Raw genomic sequence first — 18,025 nt, forward strand, 5'->3', positions numbered from 1 at the left:
ATACATACCTAAAATGTGTCAGAAATATTTTGGGAGGTAGCCTGGTCTAGTGACTAAGCCATTCACCTGGGAACAGGATATCTGCATTTTAACCACCTGTGCCGTTGATTGACTGATGGCATGATCTTAAATGTGTTGCATTCTATGCTTCAACTTCTTGAGCTATGAAATGTGGCTAATGGCATAGGTGCTGGAAGGAGGAGTGCTGGGGGTTCTGCCACACCTCCTGGCTTGAAGTGGTTTCCATTACATAGCGGGTTTACAGTTTGGTTCAATGGCTCTCAGCACCCCCACTATACAAATTGTTCCAGCAGCCCTGGATAATGGTACTTCTCCACTTTGGCAAAGTGCTTTGAGCTCTGCAGATAAAAATCCCTCTGTGCTTCGTATTGGTATTTAATGTCACAGGAAAGTCCCAATCATGGAGAAAAAAATAATGATCAGCGCTAAAGTCACAATGTTTGTTTCAATAGACGTTTCAGCCAGAGATCAGTTTGCCCCGCTGTCTTTTTAGGGTTGTCTAGAAAATACTTGACTTGCAGGACTGAAAAGTTACCCTGTTCCTTAGGGAAGAAATGTGCAGTGGATGAACTAGATGCTCTAGTAGGTCTTTCCCACCTCTAGCATCTATGAAACAACATAAGCGTTATCAGCCTGGGAATAGAGGAGCCACTCACTGTGGTAGCTGGGGAGAATTGTCCCCAATTAAATTGCTTTAAAATCTGTATGAGGGGACTGGTATTAACATAAAATGCAACACAAGTTTTAGCCGGAGTAGCAATGTTGAACTGTACATTAGAAATTGCCTTCCAGTGATGTTCGGAAAATCTGGCAAGGGGCAGAGGGCTAGCAGGAAAGGGGCTGGGCTGGGCTAGATTGGAATGGAAGATCTGGGCTGGGAGCCCAACACAGCTGGTTTGAAACACGTAGAACTGTTCAGTGTGAGCCACCATGTCAGAGCATTGTGCTCAGTAACAACCAGTGGGTTTTTTTTTTTTTAATGGTTTTTAGTGCTGGTGAAAGATGCCAGATTGATTGCCTTACTCCTTACCCCGGCTGCAAATGTACTCTTGAGTCTTATGTGGTGGGGACCACGTTTAACAGAGCTCTGGATTGTCCTTTATCGCTGGTCAATAACACTTAGCTGTGATAGTGTTTCTCCTCCACTGAGCTCAAAGAAAGGTCTGTAGCATTATTCCCATTTTGCAGCTGGGGAAGCGGGCACAAAGAGGGAAGCGACATGCTCAGTGTCACACAGCAAGCCCGTGTCAGATGCACCTAGACCTCCTGTCCTATCCTCTGGACCACTCCTCTCCAGAGTCCTTGCATGAAATCCCAGACCCAGGCAAGGTTGCTACTAGCCTTGGGATGTTGCCTTGTCTGCATGGCAATTGGAGGTGTGATTGCAGCGTGGGTAGGCGTACCCATGCTAGATTTAATCTAGCTAGCAGGGCCAAAAATCGCAGTGAAGATGTGGCGGGTTGGCCTTCAGTTCAGGCTGTACTAGCCGGCTGGGGAACTCTAGGTAAGTTAGCTTGTGCCGAAGCTCATGCTGCTGCATTTCCACTCTTGGTTTTTTTAGCTGCGTGGCCAGCTCAAAGCTAGCGTGGCTGTGCCTACCTGTGCAGCCGTCACACTTCCGGTGGCCGTATAGACCTACCCACTGTCCCCTAAGTGACCTTATTGCTCCCATTATAGGTTTTCCCATCAATTTCTCCTCCTAGGCTCCTTTATACTCCGTGACCCAGCTAGGAGCAATGTTTGCTCTTGCCCAAAGAGTGGTCTGATTTTTACACATTGAAATGTTAAGCTTAGGTTAACGCCCCGTTACATGCCTTTAATTAGATTCACTCCGTTTCAGAGTTTGTTTTTTTTAAATATTTTTTTTTTTTTTTTTTTTTTTTTTAAACAAGCCACTGAAGCGAACAAAATGATCCACTGTCATCTTGGTCATTCATGTGTGCCCTGCGGAGATCCTCAACCGTCTCTCGCGATAACATGAGCAATTACTAGCCACGCTGCCTCCTTAATGCAGGAAATTGGGAGGCAGGACTCGGGGGTTCTGCTCCCTGACCTTGCCTTGTTACCTGTCCTCAGAAGTGAGTGGTATAAAACCTGAAAGGGCCGAGTTTCTCTGAGTTTGGAGAAAGCGTCACCTCGTTTCGTGGGTGCTAATGGTTTTCAGTGGGTAGGCTGATCTCCGCTACAGACCTGTGTCGGTGTAACTACATCGCTCAGGGGTGTGAAAAATCCACAGCCCTAAGCATCATAGTTATTCCGACCTTCCCCCCCCCCCCTATGTAGACAGCGTTGTCGATGGGAGAACTTCTCCTGTCGTCATAGCTACCGCCTCTTAGGGAGGTGGATTGACTATGCCGATGGGAGAGCTCTCTCCCCTCAGCGTAGGGGCGTCTTCACTTAAGGCTGTGCCATGGCAGTGCTTTAATGAAGATGATCTGTGTCAATGGGAGAGAGATCTCCTGTCGGCGCATGAATCCACCTCCCTGAGAGGCGGTAGCTATGTCAACAAGGGACGTTCTCCTGTTCACGTAGCACCGTCTACATGGGGGTTAAGGTCGGTATAACTGTCTCTCAGGGCTGTGGATTTTTCAGCGTTAGGACAGTCTGATGAGATCCTAACTCTGCTTAAAAGAAGCAGCTTCCCCGAATGCCCAATGCATAAGGTCTGTCCTTGAATTTTTTTTATAGGACCTCTAAGAATGAGTCTAATCCGACATGTTCTCCGGGTGGTCTCTTCATTAACCCCAGGCTGGGGAACACCGAGTCCAGGGGCAAGTTTTTAATGTGCTTTATGCCTGGGTGATGTTGGCCTCTAGTGGCTGACCCCACAAAGAGGAAAAAAGACCTACTATTTCTGTCAGCTGAGGGAGCTCGCCTTTAGCTCTAGTGGTAGAGGCCTCTGCTTTGGAAGCTGTAGAAAAAGGGTTCTAGTACCAACTTTCTGCTGTTGTGGTATGTCATTGTATAGTAATTGTGTTGTGTGCCAATGTGTGTTCCTGACTAGTTTATGCAAGTGTTGGTTTCATACAAGGGCCTGTATGGAAATGCAAAGTATTGTCGTCCTTTAACTGCTCAAAAAATGGTGCATAGGTTCCGTTCTGGCTCTACTGCATTGAGCGGAAAGATCCCTAGGCTAGGGAGTCATTTGCATGAGCTTTCCACAGAGAGGCACCTGCGGATCTGCCTCTGAAAGCTTCCGCAGCTCAACCCAGTTTCCTGCTCGGTAACTCAGCGGGGTGCAGCTGAGATCTAAGGGTTTCCAGCATCACAGAAGGCTGTGGATCTTTTGTGTTAAGCAGGGTCCTTCTGATGCTGCGCTGCAGCATGGTGTTTATCTTGCTTGGCAAAAAGATTCCATCCCTTCTAGTCTATTTCCAGAATAAACACTGTGTCCCGGCCAGATCCCATCGGCTAACTTCATGGATGGTGTTATTTTTGTGAACTTCCCCCCCCCGCCCCAAGGAGGGATGGTTAAACAAACCATGTTTTTGTGTCGAGGCCCCAGCTATCAAAACTATACTCTTAATTCTCATTAAGAATTCCAACAGAAATGTTAATCAGCTTTGAAAGGGACCTATTTTTAGAGCAGCTGTGTTGAATTCTGTTCGGAGTACTCCCAACCCATCATGTGATCAGTGGGGTGAGATTTTTTTTTTTTTTTAGAGAGACTCGGAAAGGTTGGCTGCAGCAACTGTTTGCTACTGGTTTGCCATGTGCACTCTGAAATACGTTCTGTCCTTACAGGGACTGACGCGTTCTTTGTATTTTAGAGTGGACCCCCACAATGATGACAGAATCTCCTATCTGTTGGTGCTATGCCCTGCCAGGGAATCTCATGGTAGCCTTGATGTCTTGCAGTGTTTATAGTCTACATGGGGGGTCTTAATCCTTGCAGATTGGTTCAACAAGACTGATGTTACCAGGTAATCTGGGTATTCTGGAGAAACTTTCTGGGCAGATTTAAAGGGGTAATGGCCGATCCTTGGCTGGTAGAGCTCAGTTGACTTCAGTGGAATGCCTGACTTCAATGGAGCAACTTCTGTTTCCACAGCTGAGAATCTGGCCCCTAGTTCCATGTTAATGTATATAGCGAAGCAGATTACAGCACAGTTAGGAGGCTTGGGGTGAGCTGTAGACTCAAGGGCTGCCAAAACATCTAGTGGGTTAATATAAATAACTTCCGGGCTGGTTTACATGTCGCAGATTAGCAGACTGTGCTGCTAATTTAAACAGCTGGTGGGTTTTTTTGTGGGGGGAGGGGGGGAACCCGCTGCTTCATAAGTGGAATCAAAGTGGGCACCCGTGAGAAGCTGCGGCTTGAACTTCTGTTGCTAAAATCCGCGCTTCAATGAGCTTGTCTCCAGTTCTGTCGTCTTACTGACTCTGAGACAAATTGGCTTTGAATTTAGGACAAATTACCCTGCTGCTTTGCCCTTCTCTCTGAGGAGCTTCAAGCATTTAATGGCTGAGGCCTGGGAAGAGATTTGCCCAAGGTCCCACGCGGGAAGGCTTGAGTCACCCTGTGCAAGGCCTGTGGCCACCTGTGGCTAAGGATGCATTCACCCCTGGGTGATGCAAACAGTGTTCCCGTCATTGCGAGGCAGCTTGAATTCACAGTCGGGGCTCAGCAGCGGTCGCTGCCCAGCCCCGGTGGAACCTGAGTCCATGCACCTGCCCCCCAGAGCCAGAGGAGGTGGGGGGCTGCTCGAAGCCCTACCACGGCCAGTGGAAAGTAGAACCTGAAGTCTGTGTCGGAGCCGGACGCAGAGCCTGGCTCTCCTGCCCCTGGGGCCGCGCCGCGCCTCCTTGGCCTCAGATTCTTCTTCTGAGTGTTTTCAAAGTGAAGCTTCTGCTGCAAGTCTGAAGGGAGAGAGGGTGGGCAGGAGGAGGGTATAGGAACCTAGATTGGCAGGAAAGGGGAGGACCCGGGGACTGGTGTGCGGGAAGGAGGGTGATTTCTGCTACCAGGACTGATGGTTCCATGTATGAATTGGATTTTAAATCTCCTCCCAATGGAATGCTGGGAAGAACGTGACCCTTGGAGAAGGCACCGTGGAGAAAGTGCCCGCTTGCTCTAAGCTTTCCATAGCAGAAGTACTTGGGGTTTCCTGGGTTCTGTTCCTGGCTCGGCCGGTGAGTGCCTGCCCCTCTCTGCGCTTCGCTTGACCTACCTGGCAGGTGGGTGGAGAGGTTTAAAAGTTCACCTCTGCTGATAGGTGGCAGGACAGGGCAAAGTTATTGTGAATCTAAAATACTGGCGCGAGCTTCTCTCTCCGGCTCACTCTTCCTGAGGCGTGCCCTGCCCTTGTACTGGAAGGGTAGGATGCGCTGCTGGGACACGCTCAGGCCACCTCCAGGAGATGATCCCAGGTTCCAGGAACCCGGTTGTGTTTTTACTGCTCACTGTTTGTTTAGTGATGACTGCGCAATACACACACTGATGGACAGTCCCTGGGCCAGACAGTCCCCGGCTTGAGGGGCACATAGAAGACCTGGAATAAAGAGGGATAGCAGGATCCCAGTCCGGCAATCGCTTGCTCTTAGCAGGAATAAGCACTGCACCTACCTGGCTTCTAGCCGGCTGCAGGGTGTGGCTTGGTGGCAAATACCCATTCCAGAGTCAGGACTTGAACCTACTTTTCCAGCTGCCTAGTGGCCCTGGCTTGATGGCTTTCATTATCATAGGGCAGGCTGTGGCAGCGGGGGGGGGATCCTACTCTTCCCCCCCTCCCCCCCATTGTGCAGCTGCCCCTCCCCCCCAGTCTGACTTAAGGAGTCCTGCCCCAGCTGCTTGGCAGGAGTCCGTTGGCAGACGAGAAGCTGCCCGGCCTCTCTGCTCCTCCTCGCTGTGCCAGCCTCGACCGGGCTTAGGAAGCGAGCTTGTCACTCAGGGCCTGATCCTGCAGATCCCAACATGCTGAGCCGCTGTTGCGTGTTAGCGAGAGCAGCCTCTAGCACTCCCCAGGCGCCGACGCTGACACGCGTCGTCCTCACGAGCCCTGCACCTCCGCTCTTGTGTAGCCAAGTAAGGGGCCTTTGCCTGATCTGTGCTTTCAAAGAGGTCCCCAAATTGAATGAACGAACCCATGTGCTTCATTCTCCTTCCCTCCCTAAGCCCACTGCCACCACCTCCTGGGAACCGAGAGCTGCCTCTTCTGCACAAAGAATGATTTATGAAATTAGTGGTGGCTGCAGCATTTGATATTCTTGGCACTGTTTGCTGCTACCCAGAGCGAGCCGGGAATTACAGGCTGTCATTCTCCTGCCTCATAGCCTGTGGCCGTATTCGATAGTTCAAGCTGTAGCAGAGCTGGCAGCCCTTTCCCAGCAGATCCTGTGCTAAAGTGCATTGTTTTGGAAGTGGTAGCTTTGATGAATCTGTTTTCCAGCAAGCCTACGGCTGACGCGTTCTGTGCTGAGTAGCAGGGAAATCACATATTCCATGGCTATCAGGGGTCTTTTTAAAGACCACCGAGGCCTTTGGAAAATGTAGCGATTGGGGGGAGTTGATGAACAACATAACCCGCTGCCTCCCAACACGTGACCCTTACCACACCCCTGAGCTTAGTGGGTGGCCCCAAAAGGTCAAACACTTGAGCCATAGTACTGTAAACCTGAACAGGCTTAAATTTACTTGTGTGAGTAGCCTTGCTGACTTCTCTGGCTCTGCTCACGTGAGTAGAGTAAACTAGTGCATACGGATGTGCAGGATTGGAGTATAATTCCCAGCAAATGACATTTCTGTACCAAAAATTGCCACTCTAGCTTAAGATGTAGCCGCCAGCATAAAATTATTGCAGCATCTTAAGTCCTGATCCTGCAGCTGGATCCGTGAAGAGCCTCAGTGAGGATTCAGCAATACACTGAAGCATATGCTTAAATCTGATTGAATGGGACTGAAGCCACGTGCATAAGGTTAAGCATATGCTTAAATGCTTTGCTGAATGGCTCTGTGCCAGCTAGGGTGACCAGACAGCAAATGTGAAAAATAAGGACAGGGGGTGAGGGGTAATAGGAGCCTATACAAGAAAAAGACCCAGAAATCGGGACTGTCCCTATAAAATCGGGACATCTGGTCACCCTAGTGCCAGCTGTAGGGTCTGCCCATCTGGCTCTGATGGCAAGTTTGGGCAATGGGTTCCTATTCTTGTCCAGATTAAATGGATACTGTCAGATCGAAACTTGGCCCAAATCGTAGGGTTTTATTTTAAACAAAAACTGACTAATAGAAATTTCCATGACACTCTTGAATTTCCACTGGAAGCATTTCAATAGCCAATACCCCTCTCCCCGCACAAGTGTTTGCAATCCCAAAATTGCAGTTTGATGCTTGTGAAATCGAATAGTCCGTTCTCTGCTTTGGACAATGGAAAGTGCAAATACAGAAATAAACTCTCAATTGGCATTTTAAAATGTCCATTCTAGTAACCTGAAGGGACCCAGCTTGCTTAAAAGTGTGCTCCTGGCTGTAAATGTGTTGCCTACCAGCGTTGAAGACCCTGTATAAAAAAGGAGAAATTGATACTTACCTCTTTTTTGCACAAAGGGCTTTGAAATCTATGGATTCATAGATTCGAAGGCCAGAAGAGACCATTGTGATCACTCATCTGACCACCTGCGTCGCACTGGCCAGAGAACTTCCCCAAAATAATTCCTAGAGCAGCGCTTTTAGAAGAACATCCCATCTAGATTTTTATAATGGTTAGCGATTGAAGAATCTACCATGACCCTGGGTAAACTATTCCAATGGTTAATTACTGTCACCATTAAAAATGTACACTGTCTTTCCTATCAGAATTTGTCTAGCTTCAACTTCCAGCTACTGGATGCAAAAAGAAAGTTGTAGTATTATTACTAAGATCTTTCTAACAGAGATTACAGAGAGAAAATATTCCCTCCCTCCCCCTTTGTTGATTTTGTTCATCTGACAGCGCAGTATAGTCCATCTCCCCATGGTTCATGTGGGTCTTCAACACAGCAACAGGGGAGAGAAAAACATAAATAATGGAAAATGTGGTCTTATAACCACAGTGTATTGAAATTTACTAGGCTTCAAGGTGACCAAAAAAAATTACAAATGCAAAACAAGATTTAAATCAATTATTTAAATTGCGGTTTCCTGCTAACTAATTCTGCTCCGGGTTTCATCTCTTCGATCCTATTGACGACAGTGACACTGCAGAGTTGTTGTAATGGAGGGAAGAACTGGGCCTGCAGAATCTTTATTACTAGTGACACATGAGCCAGAAAGCACCCAGCCTGGCTCCGATTCAGGACTGAATGAGAGTATAAGGTTGGTAACTATGAAATAATCTCTTGTCTTGGAATTTGAGCAAATCTGAAGTGAAATCATTGCGCCAAATTAACGCGGAAGTTCTGTGATGCATTTTTATTGCATTTTTGGACTGAAAACTCTGAGCATTCACCAAAGCATTTAAGCCCTTTCAAAACTTAAGCACTCACGGTACAAGATCTTAGTATCTTAAAAACAGAGTGGATTGATTTAAATCACCAATTTTAATCACAATTTAAATCAGTAAGCAGGAAACCTTGGTTTAAATAATTGATTTTAATCTTGTTTTGCATTTGTAATTTTTAGTTTATTTGACTATAGAAATGTTGATTCTCATTGGTTGGTAATTATTAAAACAAGTTGATTTGCAACTAAATAGAGCCTTCTACACTAAATTTGGTACTTTTTGCTAACCAGGAGGATATATTCTATCTCCACACATTTATTTAAGGAATTCTATATTTTAACTTACATTTATCAGATTCTTAATGTTTACTTTTTTTATTATGGTAGAAAATGATGAATGACTCATTTCTTATTTACTAGATTTGGTTTTTTTACTCCAGATTAGTGTCAAACTGCATTTGGCTAGGAATTATAATTCAATTAAAAATGCACAAGAACATAATTTTTTTTTTTTTTTTTATTAAATAAAACACCCTTGAATGTGCTGGATAAATAGGGGAATAAAGTAAGCTTGACAAAACATGTTTTGTATTTTAAATGAACTTATTAAACAAAGGAAGTATGATCAGTAGTTAGTGAATTGAACTAATTGTTTCTGGACACCATGTCTTTCAAGATTTTAGAATTAGTAGATCTCATCCTCACACCTAGTTTTTATTCGTAGCTTGGATGAGGAAAACAAGCTTTCCTGCCTTTTCAGCTCCCAAATCAGTTTCTGAACTGTGACTGAATAGTCATTGAACTGAATTAGATGAAGACACTGACAAGAAGAAAATATTCTTTTTGCATCGACAGAAGAGGCTACTGTTGCCAAAAGCTGGTGTAGCACTTCAACAAACTCTGGTTCCAGGTGCTTAGCCAGTGACTTCCACCTGTGCAGTGGTCTGATTTTCTTTAAAACTTTGGCAGCAAACATGTACTGCTTGGATGTTACTTTTGAAATTTAATTTAAAATATTTTTATAGGTTATAGTAAATTTGGGCCTTGATACAGGTGGTCGTAATTTCAAATTTAATTTTAAATAGGCTTATTTTTTTTTAAAAAGTATTCAATTTAAATAAAAATCTGAAAAAAAATCATCAATTTTTATCCACCCTGCTTAACCTCCCTCCTCCCCCCAAACAATTAATTCTTCTTTAAAACTTTTCTTCCGCTGGCCTTTTCAGAAACCCCTAGAACTACCTGCTTTGCCTTGACATTTGAGAGCGGGTTCTGATAGATTGCAGCTTTTGAGACAGAGATTGGGGAGTGGTGGGAAAGGTGCTGGGATTTCAGAGCTCACACTTCCTTAATCTTAATCTTATCTTGTTTAAGTGAGAACTCTCTCTCTAGCCTAAAGCAACAGTCATAAAAACCTAGCTGAATGTGCCCTGTTGAAAGACGACATTTGTAACGGTTTAGTAGAGCTAGAAGCTGGCTCACTGGGGATTTGTTGCGAACACACAGCTTCAAGGCAATTGCTAATTACTCCCAGTAGTCTGGAACCACTAGTTGATTTAGATACTGCTGTATTCATCTGGATGACTCCAGAGGTATTGACTGTAGTGTAGTCAACCGTCTCTTCCATCACTGTGGAGTCCACGCCAGGATTTAGGGAGGCGGTGTGCAGTGCTATTCAGCAGTACAAGCTATTTTATTTAGCGTGGGAGCCAGGGAGAACCACAGGGTCAATCTGTGTGCAGCAGCCTCAATATAGACCTTGTTGCGTGTGAACCCAGACCAATCTCTTCTCTGCCAAGGGGGAGAGTGCATTGATTACAGGCACTATGGTATTCCTGTGCCTGCCCCAAAGGGCTTAACTTAGACAAAGGCAATGTTGTTACCCGTTTCCAGACTGTGAGAGCCAGGGAGCATGACTTGCATGCGGCCTCAGTCTGTGGCAGAGTTGGGAGTTGACCCCTGATCCCCCCCCCCCCCCCTTCACCACAAGGCCATCCTTCCTCGGTGAGGATTGGGCACATGCTTCTTGACTTAACTTGGGCAGTCTGTTGGCTCTGGGCAGAAGGCATGAAGAATGTGATGATTTGACATGGCTTTGATCCCAAACCTCATTTCTGGCTGAGTTTTGCTTTGAATCTGAGGGCTTGTTTGAACTCAGAATTCAAGGGGTGAGAAGCCTCGGATGAAAAATGTAAGGGCTAAAAATGTGGAACGAAGCCCTTTGAAAGGAAACCCTGGAACTGAGCCCAGTTTGGGGGTGCATGTCTGTTTTCTTCCTAATAGTGTCACTTGAATGTCTGGTTTGTATTTACTTATTTATAAATAAATAAATCCAGTGGGTCGCCCCGAAGATTGTGAGCAATCTTCTCCCACTGCCCTGTGCTGCTGGGCGTTGGAACATTAGAACAAACAAACCGCCTTAAAAGTTAAACACTCCAATTGGTAAAAACTGGAGGTTACATAGAGTTGAGTGAATAATTGAGGACCATTTTAAGAGCAGGTTTAAAAATCTTTGGCCCTGACTCTGCTCTGTGATGCTGGAGCAAACCGGGAAGACTGTGACCTTTCCTCTGCTGCCCTCAGGGGAGGAGAGTTCAGAATCAGGATTCTGATGTCAGGAAGCTTTTTGGCATGGCGGTTGATTTTCATTTCCAGTGTGACACTGTTTGGAACGGTTGCTGCCCTTTTAATTGGGAATGCGTTTGATGGCAATCCTGTGTCCTCCGTCTGCGCACACCGCTCATGCTGCATCAACGGGAGCTGCATAGGTGGATGGAGGCTGTTACACGGGGGTCTGTGTGTGTGGTCAGTACTCGAATTGGGAGACCTCTAAGGAGAACCCGGGAGTGAGTAGTAATGGTACTGACCCCGGCGGGTGATTTTTCTCTTGAGTCAGCATGTGAACTGCATGGGGTTAGAGGTTAGTCTGTACTGCTGTCTTCAGAGATTCCACAGGCAATTTTTGTAGGAGCAGAGGCCTCAACTCAGGTGTAGCGTCCAAATACTAACTTGGGCAATTACATTTTGTCTCCTTAAGGGCCTGATCCAAAGGGTATCTTTCCATTAACTTAAAGGGTTTGGATTGGGCCCTAAATCACCCTGCCTGTTGCCCCATGGCTGTTTTGATTGAGATACAGAATTCTTTTCACTTTCTTCCCCAAAGTACCATGAAGTGTTCCTGCCTGCTGTTAAACAGCTGCTGTGCCGCATGCCAGAGGTGGCTGGAATCGTTCCTGTTTGTAAAGGATGTTGGGATGACAGTTGCTATACTGTCACCTCGTGCTTTTAAATGCCGATGCTCTTGTGGAGTGGTGCTAGTCCGTGTGACTAGATCTCATAGGGCCAAATGCATAGCTAGTACACCTCCATGAACTGCAAAGAGATTGTGGTGGGGTGAATTTGGCCTGCTGTTGGTCTCATGAATTATAACTGCTCTAGATGGGCTTGAATCAAATCCAGGGCCACGTTCTGTGCTCTGAACCTTGGGGTGTTGGAAATTCCAACCCTGCCTTGGATTTGAAGTTTGCAGCTTGGGCCCCTCTCTGATTATTGCTTTGGGTTCTTCCCTGTGGGGTGTGTATCTGGGGAGCGGGGCGGGGGGTGGGGGAATAGGCGTGCATCTGGTTTTCGGGGCATTTTTTTTTCATGGCCAATTTCCATATGTTATGACCTGCAGTCACGTGACTCCTGATCATTGTGATTCCGATGCGTGATTGCAACGTGGCCAAACTGTGCAAAGATGAACAGGATGCAGGAGCCTCATCCGAGTAGCTGGGCTGCGTACTGCAAGGGTGCATGTGGGGGGATGGAGGAGGAACAGCAGCCCTACCGCATCCTCTCTGTGAGGTGAATCCCTGTAGCAATGGATCCTGAGGGCCTTGCTCCAGTTCCCTTAGTCCTGGCACAACCCCTCTCTCCACTGGTACATTGAAACCACACGGGATCCTCTGCCCTGGTATAATATTGTCCCATCTCCTTCTGTTCATTCAAATCCTTTCTTCAAACACAAAACTCCTTTCCTGGGTAGCCGACCACGGAGCAGAAATGGAGCAGGCAGCGAGCCAGAGAGGGTGGGGGGACTGACTGTTACTGGGGCAGAGCAAAGGTGGCTGCAGGTGGAGATGAGGGCCAGCCGAGGCAGGACAAAACTGGGATAAAGGCGCAAGAAAGTGGGGAGATCCTGACTGACATCAGGAGTGGAAATGGAGCTGGGCAGCCGGAGCTTAGACAGGCTGAAGGAGAGAGGAGGGAGAGATTGCAGCGGTCAAGGCATGTGGTCCCACACGGAAGAGGCATTTGTTCAAGCAGGCATGAGCTTAGGAGCTGTTCTGAGCCTGCCTTCCCACTAGCAAAGCGCGCCTTCTGTAGAGCGGATCGCTGGGTGGGAGGATGGATGTCGGAGGCTCTGGGAAGACAGATGAGTCAAGTCCCCTTTTTGGTTAACAGATGTCCAAGGTTTGCTGCTGTTTTATTACGCAGCTATAAAGCAGCAATCAAACGACATGGAAATAAACGTTCTGTGAAAGCGAGCTGGGTTGCTCCTTTTAGAGGAAGCTTTTGGGGGAGGAGGGTTTTTTAGTTCAGAGAGTGGGGTGTCTTTAAGAAAGCAAACTAGAGGCTGTCCCGCGGAAAACAAAATTGACACGCTTCATCTCTTGCTAGCAAACATATGCGCCTCCTTCCTACGTAGCTGGCATGGCATACGGCGATGCCGCTCCTCCTTTGGGAGTTGAGACGCTTGAATTGGACCTCCGAAAATAAATGAAATATTGACCCCTTCAGATCTGGGATCTTTCCTTTGTTCTTGTGCCAGCCCGTGCTGTTAGCAGAATGAGGAGCTGAAGGGTAATATCTCTTCCACTGCACAGCCTCTGTGGTTCCGGCTGCTGCCCGCAGCAGCCTGCGAGATGGGGCAATGGTCCGTTCTCCTCCCTGGCATTTTTGGAGCTGCATGCAGCTGATTAACAATAACTCCTCATTTGTCTCCTTCCGAAGGTCACACAGCTTTGGCATCACACTTCTGCAAGGGAAAAGAACTCCAAGCTACAGCTGCACCTTGGCGCTCATCCATATTCCCCTTGGGGCAGGCTGCAGCTTTGTGAACACTTCAGAAAAGGGAGTGGGGCGGGGGGAAAGCCAGATAACTTTATTAGCGGCAAGAGAAAAATGATGATCCAAGAGTGGAGTGAAGGGTGCTTGAATTAAGGGGAAGGGATGGCCTTGGGGCAAAGGGGCTGGACTGTGGTGCTGCAGAAGATCTGAGTTCAAAGCCCAGCTCTGCTTCAGACTTACCTGTGTGACTTCAGGGGAGTCCTTTAAGATTAGTCTATTATCCCCATTTCACAGACTGGGATTTAAGAACTTCCTCTGGCTTGTCCATCCAGATTGTGAGGCGTTCAGTGTGAACGGTCTGTGTGCGAGCAGCACCTAGCACAATAGAACCCTGACCTGGGTTAGCGCCTAGAGGCTGTCCTGGAATGGCAAGGCAGGAGTGAGACGCCAGAGTTAAGAAAATGACTGCCGTTCCCTCTGGCAGATGGACAGTCACTGCTGATCACGCTCCACCTGCTGTTTTCAGATGATGTGAAGAACTGGGTTGTAAAACAAGAGAGAAATGTGACCCAACACATGGTGCATTGCTTTCCTTTATCATTAGCTGTAACAGCCGTACCCCTCACACCCTTCCTCCACCTGCTTCCTTTCTGTTCTTTCCCTCTGCACCCTTTCTCCTACCCTCTAGAGGGGGCTTGACCAGTACAGTGCTGGAGTCTTACTGATGTTAAAATCATTAGGATCCCACCACCTCTGGGCCTGATTCTGCCGCTTCTGCCTGCACCGAGTTCCCATCTGAAGTCCTTCCAGAGACCTGGGGTCTGTTGATCTCGGCTGTGTCTTTTTCATACACATTCCGTTTTTTGTATATAACTTGGACAGATCAAGAAAAGTGAAAACAACGAATTGTCAGTGTTCATAACTTTCTGTCTTCAATTGTAGGAACAGCTGCAGGGTGCAGCAAGGGGGTAGTACAGGCAACGTACGGAGATTTGATAGTGGAGTAGCTTTTACTTCCAGGTTGTAGTGTAAGTAGTAACTGGAAGTTGATACACTGTTATCTGGTTGGTGGCCTATGTGAAATGAATCTGGTGTTCTCTCTATGAGCTTGATCCAAAGCACTTTGAAGTCAGTGAAAAGACTTCAGAGGGCTTTGAATCTACCTCTTTATACAGGATCCTGCTTGGTGCTTTTGGTTCTCAAAAAAACAACTAAAACTAAAATGTGTGTCTAGCCCTTTGCAAACCTACTGAGATACGTTTATAACTGGTGGCAGTCGCATCTTGATGCTCATGTTGGCCTTTTTCCCAGATTCAACAATCACTAAGATGAAAAGTCCCCAGCTGAAATAACATTTACTGAGACTTCACTTCTGAACATCCTGGACTCCATAGCCAGAGGGGAGTTGACAGCTTGCCCACCAGACTCATTCACTGACCTGGCCAGCATTTTTTGTCCAGTAGATGAATAACCCTCTTCTGGATGAAATTTATGGCATGCAGAGTAATTGAACAGGAAATGCATCAGAACCAGCAGCATTCCCTCTATAGGACTAGATACCTTAGGAGATGAACAGAACAAAAAGCATAGGAGTACAATTATGCCCTCTAAAGGACTGGAGCATTACTTACAGTTTATGGTCTCTGTGCTACGTTGGGATGATCAGAGCAAAGAACTGTCTTGATGTCACAGATTAGAACCTGTTAAACGCTGCCCACCTGGATCTGATGTTGATACAAGCTCTTGATGGTTTTATTTTTCAGGGTGGTGAAGGAGGAGATCTCGGATGACAATGCAAAGCTACCGTGCTTCAATGGAAGAGTGGTGTCCTGGGTAGGTTGGTCTGTGTGTCTGTGTACGTGTGCTGCGCGGTGGCTTGGATCTAGATTTAGCTGGTATGTGAGTACAGTGGGGAATTACTGGCCTCATGCCTATGAACAAACTCAGATTATGTGAGAGTGCAGGAGTTTCTCTCCCCCCTCCAATACTCTCTAGTTTGTGGTACTGACTCAAACTCTGCCTTTTAAGAATTTGTGCCTTTGTAAGGGCGTGATCATGCATATTCACATGTGAATAGCTTTACGAACATGAGTGATCCCACGGATACCAGTGGGACTACTTGCTTGAATATAGTTACCTATGTACATTATCTTTGTAGAATTGGGCCCAGACTAAGTAAGTAGAATTGAGTGGGTACGTTTCTTTATTTAGGCCACGATTTTCAAAAACAGGGGGCTGGAGTTGGGCATTTAGATTAATGGCCTGATTTTCAAAAGTGCAGGGTGCCTAGGAACTCAATTGACCCCAATAGCATTCTCCACTGTAAAAATCAGGCTGTTTATGATGCATCTAAATACCTATAATTGAAAATACTGTATCACTCTTAAATTATAAGCTATTTGCATGTAGTTCTTATTTCCAGAAGCATCCAGATTGTCAGTGGAAAGACTTAATTCAATTTATGAGGATCTCTCTTTTGCCTGAGACTGCAAACTGCACAAATGCATACTGATGGTTTTTTATTGTACCTTTGCTCAAAGCCCTGTGATCTGCAAATCTGTTTTCCCACCAACCCCCAATTTATTTTGGAATATTTCGAGGTCCACAAGTGTGTGTGGAGGAGAAAAGAAATTAAACTTGTTTTTGCTGCACGAGAACTTGAAAAATGGTCAAGGAATTTTGTAACACTTTATGTCCCATCCTCCAAAGAAAGCATCAGAGTGAATTTGCATGTAGAGCTCTGGAGTAAATGTTGTATAATTCATAGGAGAGGGATAAATGTGAAATGTGGTGGCATAACAAAAGAATGGGTGCATCCTTTTGTCCATGGTACGTGATTAACAATAGGCAGAGTTCTGCTGAGTAAGTCAGTCTGTCTGATTTTTGGAGGGGTCAGTTTTAAGCCTGCTTTGATATCCATTGATCTGGAAGATCATTTTTCATTCAAATATATTATTTTTTATTTGTTTTATGGTTGTGCCTGGTGGTATCAGGCAAGATTTGGGCCCCATCGTCCTAAGCACAACACATACACAGAGTAAGAGATGGTCCCTGCCCGAAAGAGCTTAGAGTCTTAATAGACAAGACAGGCAGAGGGTAGGAAGGGAGAGCATCAGAGGGTGAAGTGGCTTTCCCAGAGATTTAGAGCAGATCAGTGGCAGAACTGGAAATAGACCCCAGATCTCCTGAGTCCCAATCCCGTGCCCTATCACTCAGTCCACACACCTCGCATTCTTTCTCCTTTTCTGTGTTTCTCTTAATCAATGTGCTATAAAGGCCCGCTGGGGATTAGCTTGGCAGTGTAGATGCCAGAACTGTGTTGTGTTGAGTTAGGCCATTTGATGAGGATGTTGCTGCAATTGGCTACAGGTTTATAAGTCTCCGGGGTGGGTGATTCATGGAGGAACATGCCGTTAGCCGCCGGAGAGGGGCTCTTTTGAGCCTTCAGCTTTGTGGGATTTTTCTTTTTACGGCAAAAAGGATCTAGCAAACCAATGTCCGTTTACTATTCTCTGAGGCTACATCTACACTACAGGGGGGAGTCGATTTAAGATACGCAAATTCAGCTACGTGAATAGCGTAGCTGAATTCGACATATCACAGCCGACTTACCCCGTTGTGAGGACGGCGGCAAAATCGACTTCTGCAGCTTTTTGTCGGCGGCGCTTACTACCACCTCCGCTGGTGGAGTTAGAGCGCCGATTCGGGGATCGATTGTCGCGTCCCGATGGGACGCGATAAATCGATCCCCGAGAGGTCGATTTCTACCCGCCGATTCAGGTGGGTAGTATAGACCAGACCTGAGACTATTCAGTCTGAGAGAAACATCCGATACCCTCCTATTGGAACCCAGCAGAAGATGAGACTACTAATGATTGCGTAAGAGTCTGCCTGCAATTTTAATACCTGATTGCATAATGAGGAGCACAGTTTTCAAATGTAGGCCCCTTGCTGGGATGTCCAAAGCCTGCATTTGGATACTGAACTCTGGAAGTAGGGATGCCAATCATCTGGCATCAAGGTCTGTGCATGACTCAAGCATCCAAAATAGGGCTTAAGTTGGACTTGAGTGATGTCCATTTGCCCCTATGCACCGTTCTGAGCACCTAAATGCAGGGCATGAACATCATGTTAGGGCCTTGGCTTTGACAGGTGTGTCTGATTGGAATCACCAAGCGTAGCATTCACCACTGAGAGCAAGATCAGTGAAATTTGTTACTACAGTCTGGGGGGGCTAGTAGTCAAGGGGGCTGGTAGGTAGCCAGTGTCTGCAGGATGGCCCACGGCCAATAAGTAGTAAAAATAAATGAATAATAATTATTTTGGGTTATTTAGTGGGGAAAATCCAAGCAGATAGGTTCATCTGGACCCAGCCATAACTGTAAGGGTGCATATGCTGTCTGCCGTGTGCAGTTAGCTCTGTGGGGATTGACTCTAGTGTATGGGACAAGATCCTCAGCTGAGCTCCATTGCTTTCAACCGAGCCATGCTGACTTTTATGCCAACTGAGGATCCGGCCCATAGATCTACTTC

At 46.6% G+C, this 18,025-nt stretch overlaps 1 protein-coding gene across 2 annotated transcripts in view; it reads left to right on the forward strand.

The window, feature by feature from the left end:
- Window positions 1-18,025, forward strand: part of DVL1 (dishevelled segment polarity protein 1) — a 178,170-nt gene that overhangs the window by 63,871 nt on the left and 96,274 nt on the right. For both annotated transcript variants that reach the window (XM_026660049.2, XM_026660050.2), the window contains exon 2: window positions 15,256-15,325. In XM_026660049.2, coding sequence (XP_026515834.1) covers window positions 15,256-15,325 — 70 coding nt within the window. The remainder of the gene's footprint in view (window positions 1-15,255; window positions 15,326-18,025) is intronic.

This window comes from Terrapene carolina, unplaced genomic scaffold (assembly GCF_002925995.2).
Source record: "Terrapene carolina triunguis isolate 2854851 unplaced genomic scaffold, T_m_triunguis-2.0 Scaffold714, whole genome shotgun sequence".
Taxonomy (NCBI): domain Eukaryota; kingdom Metazoa; phylum Chordata; order Testudines; family Emydidae; genus Terrapene; species Terrapene triunguis.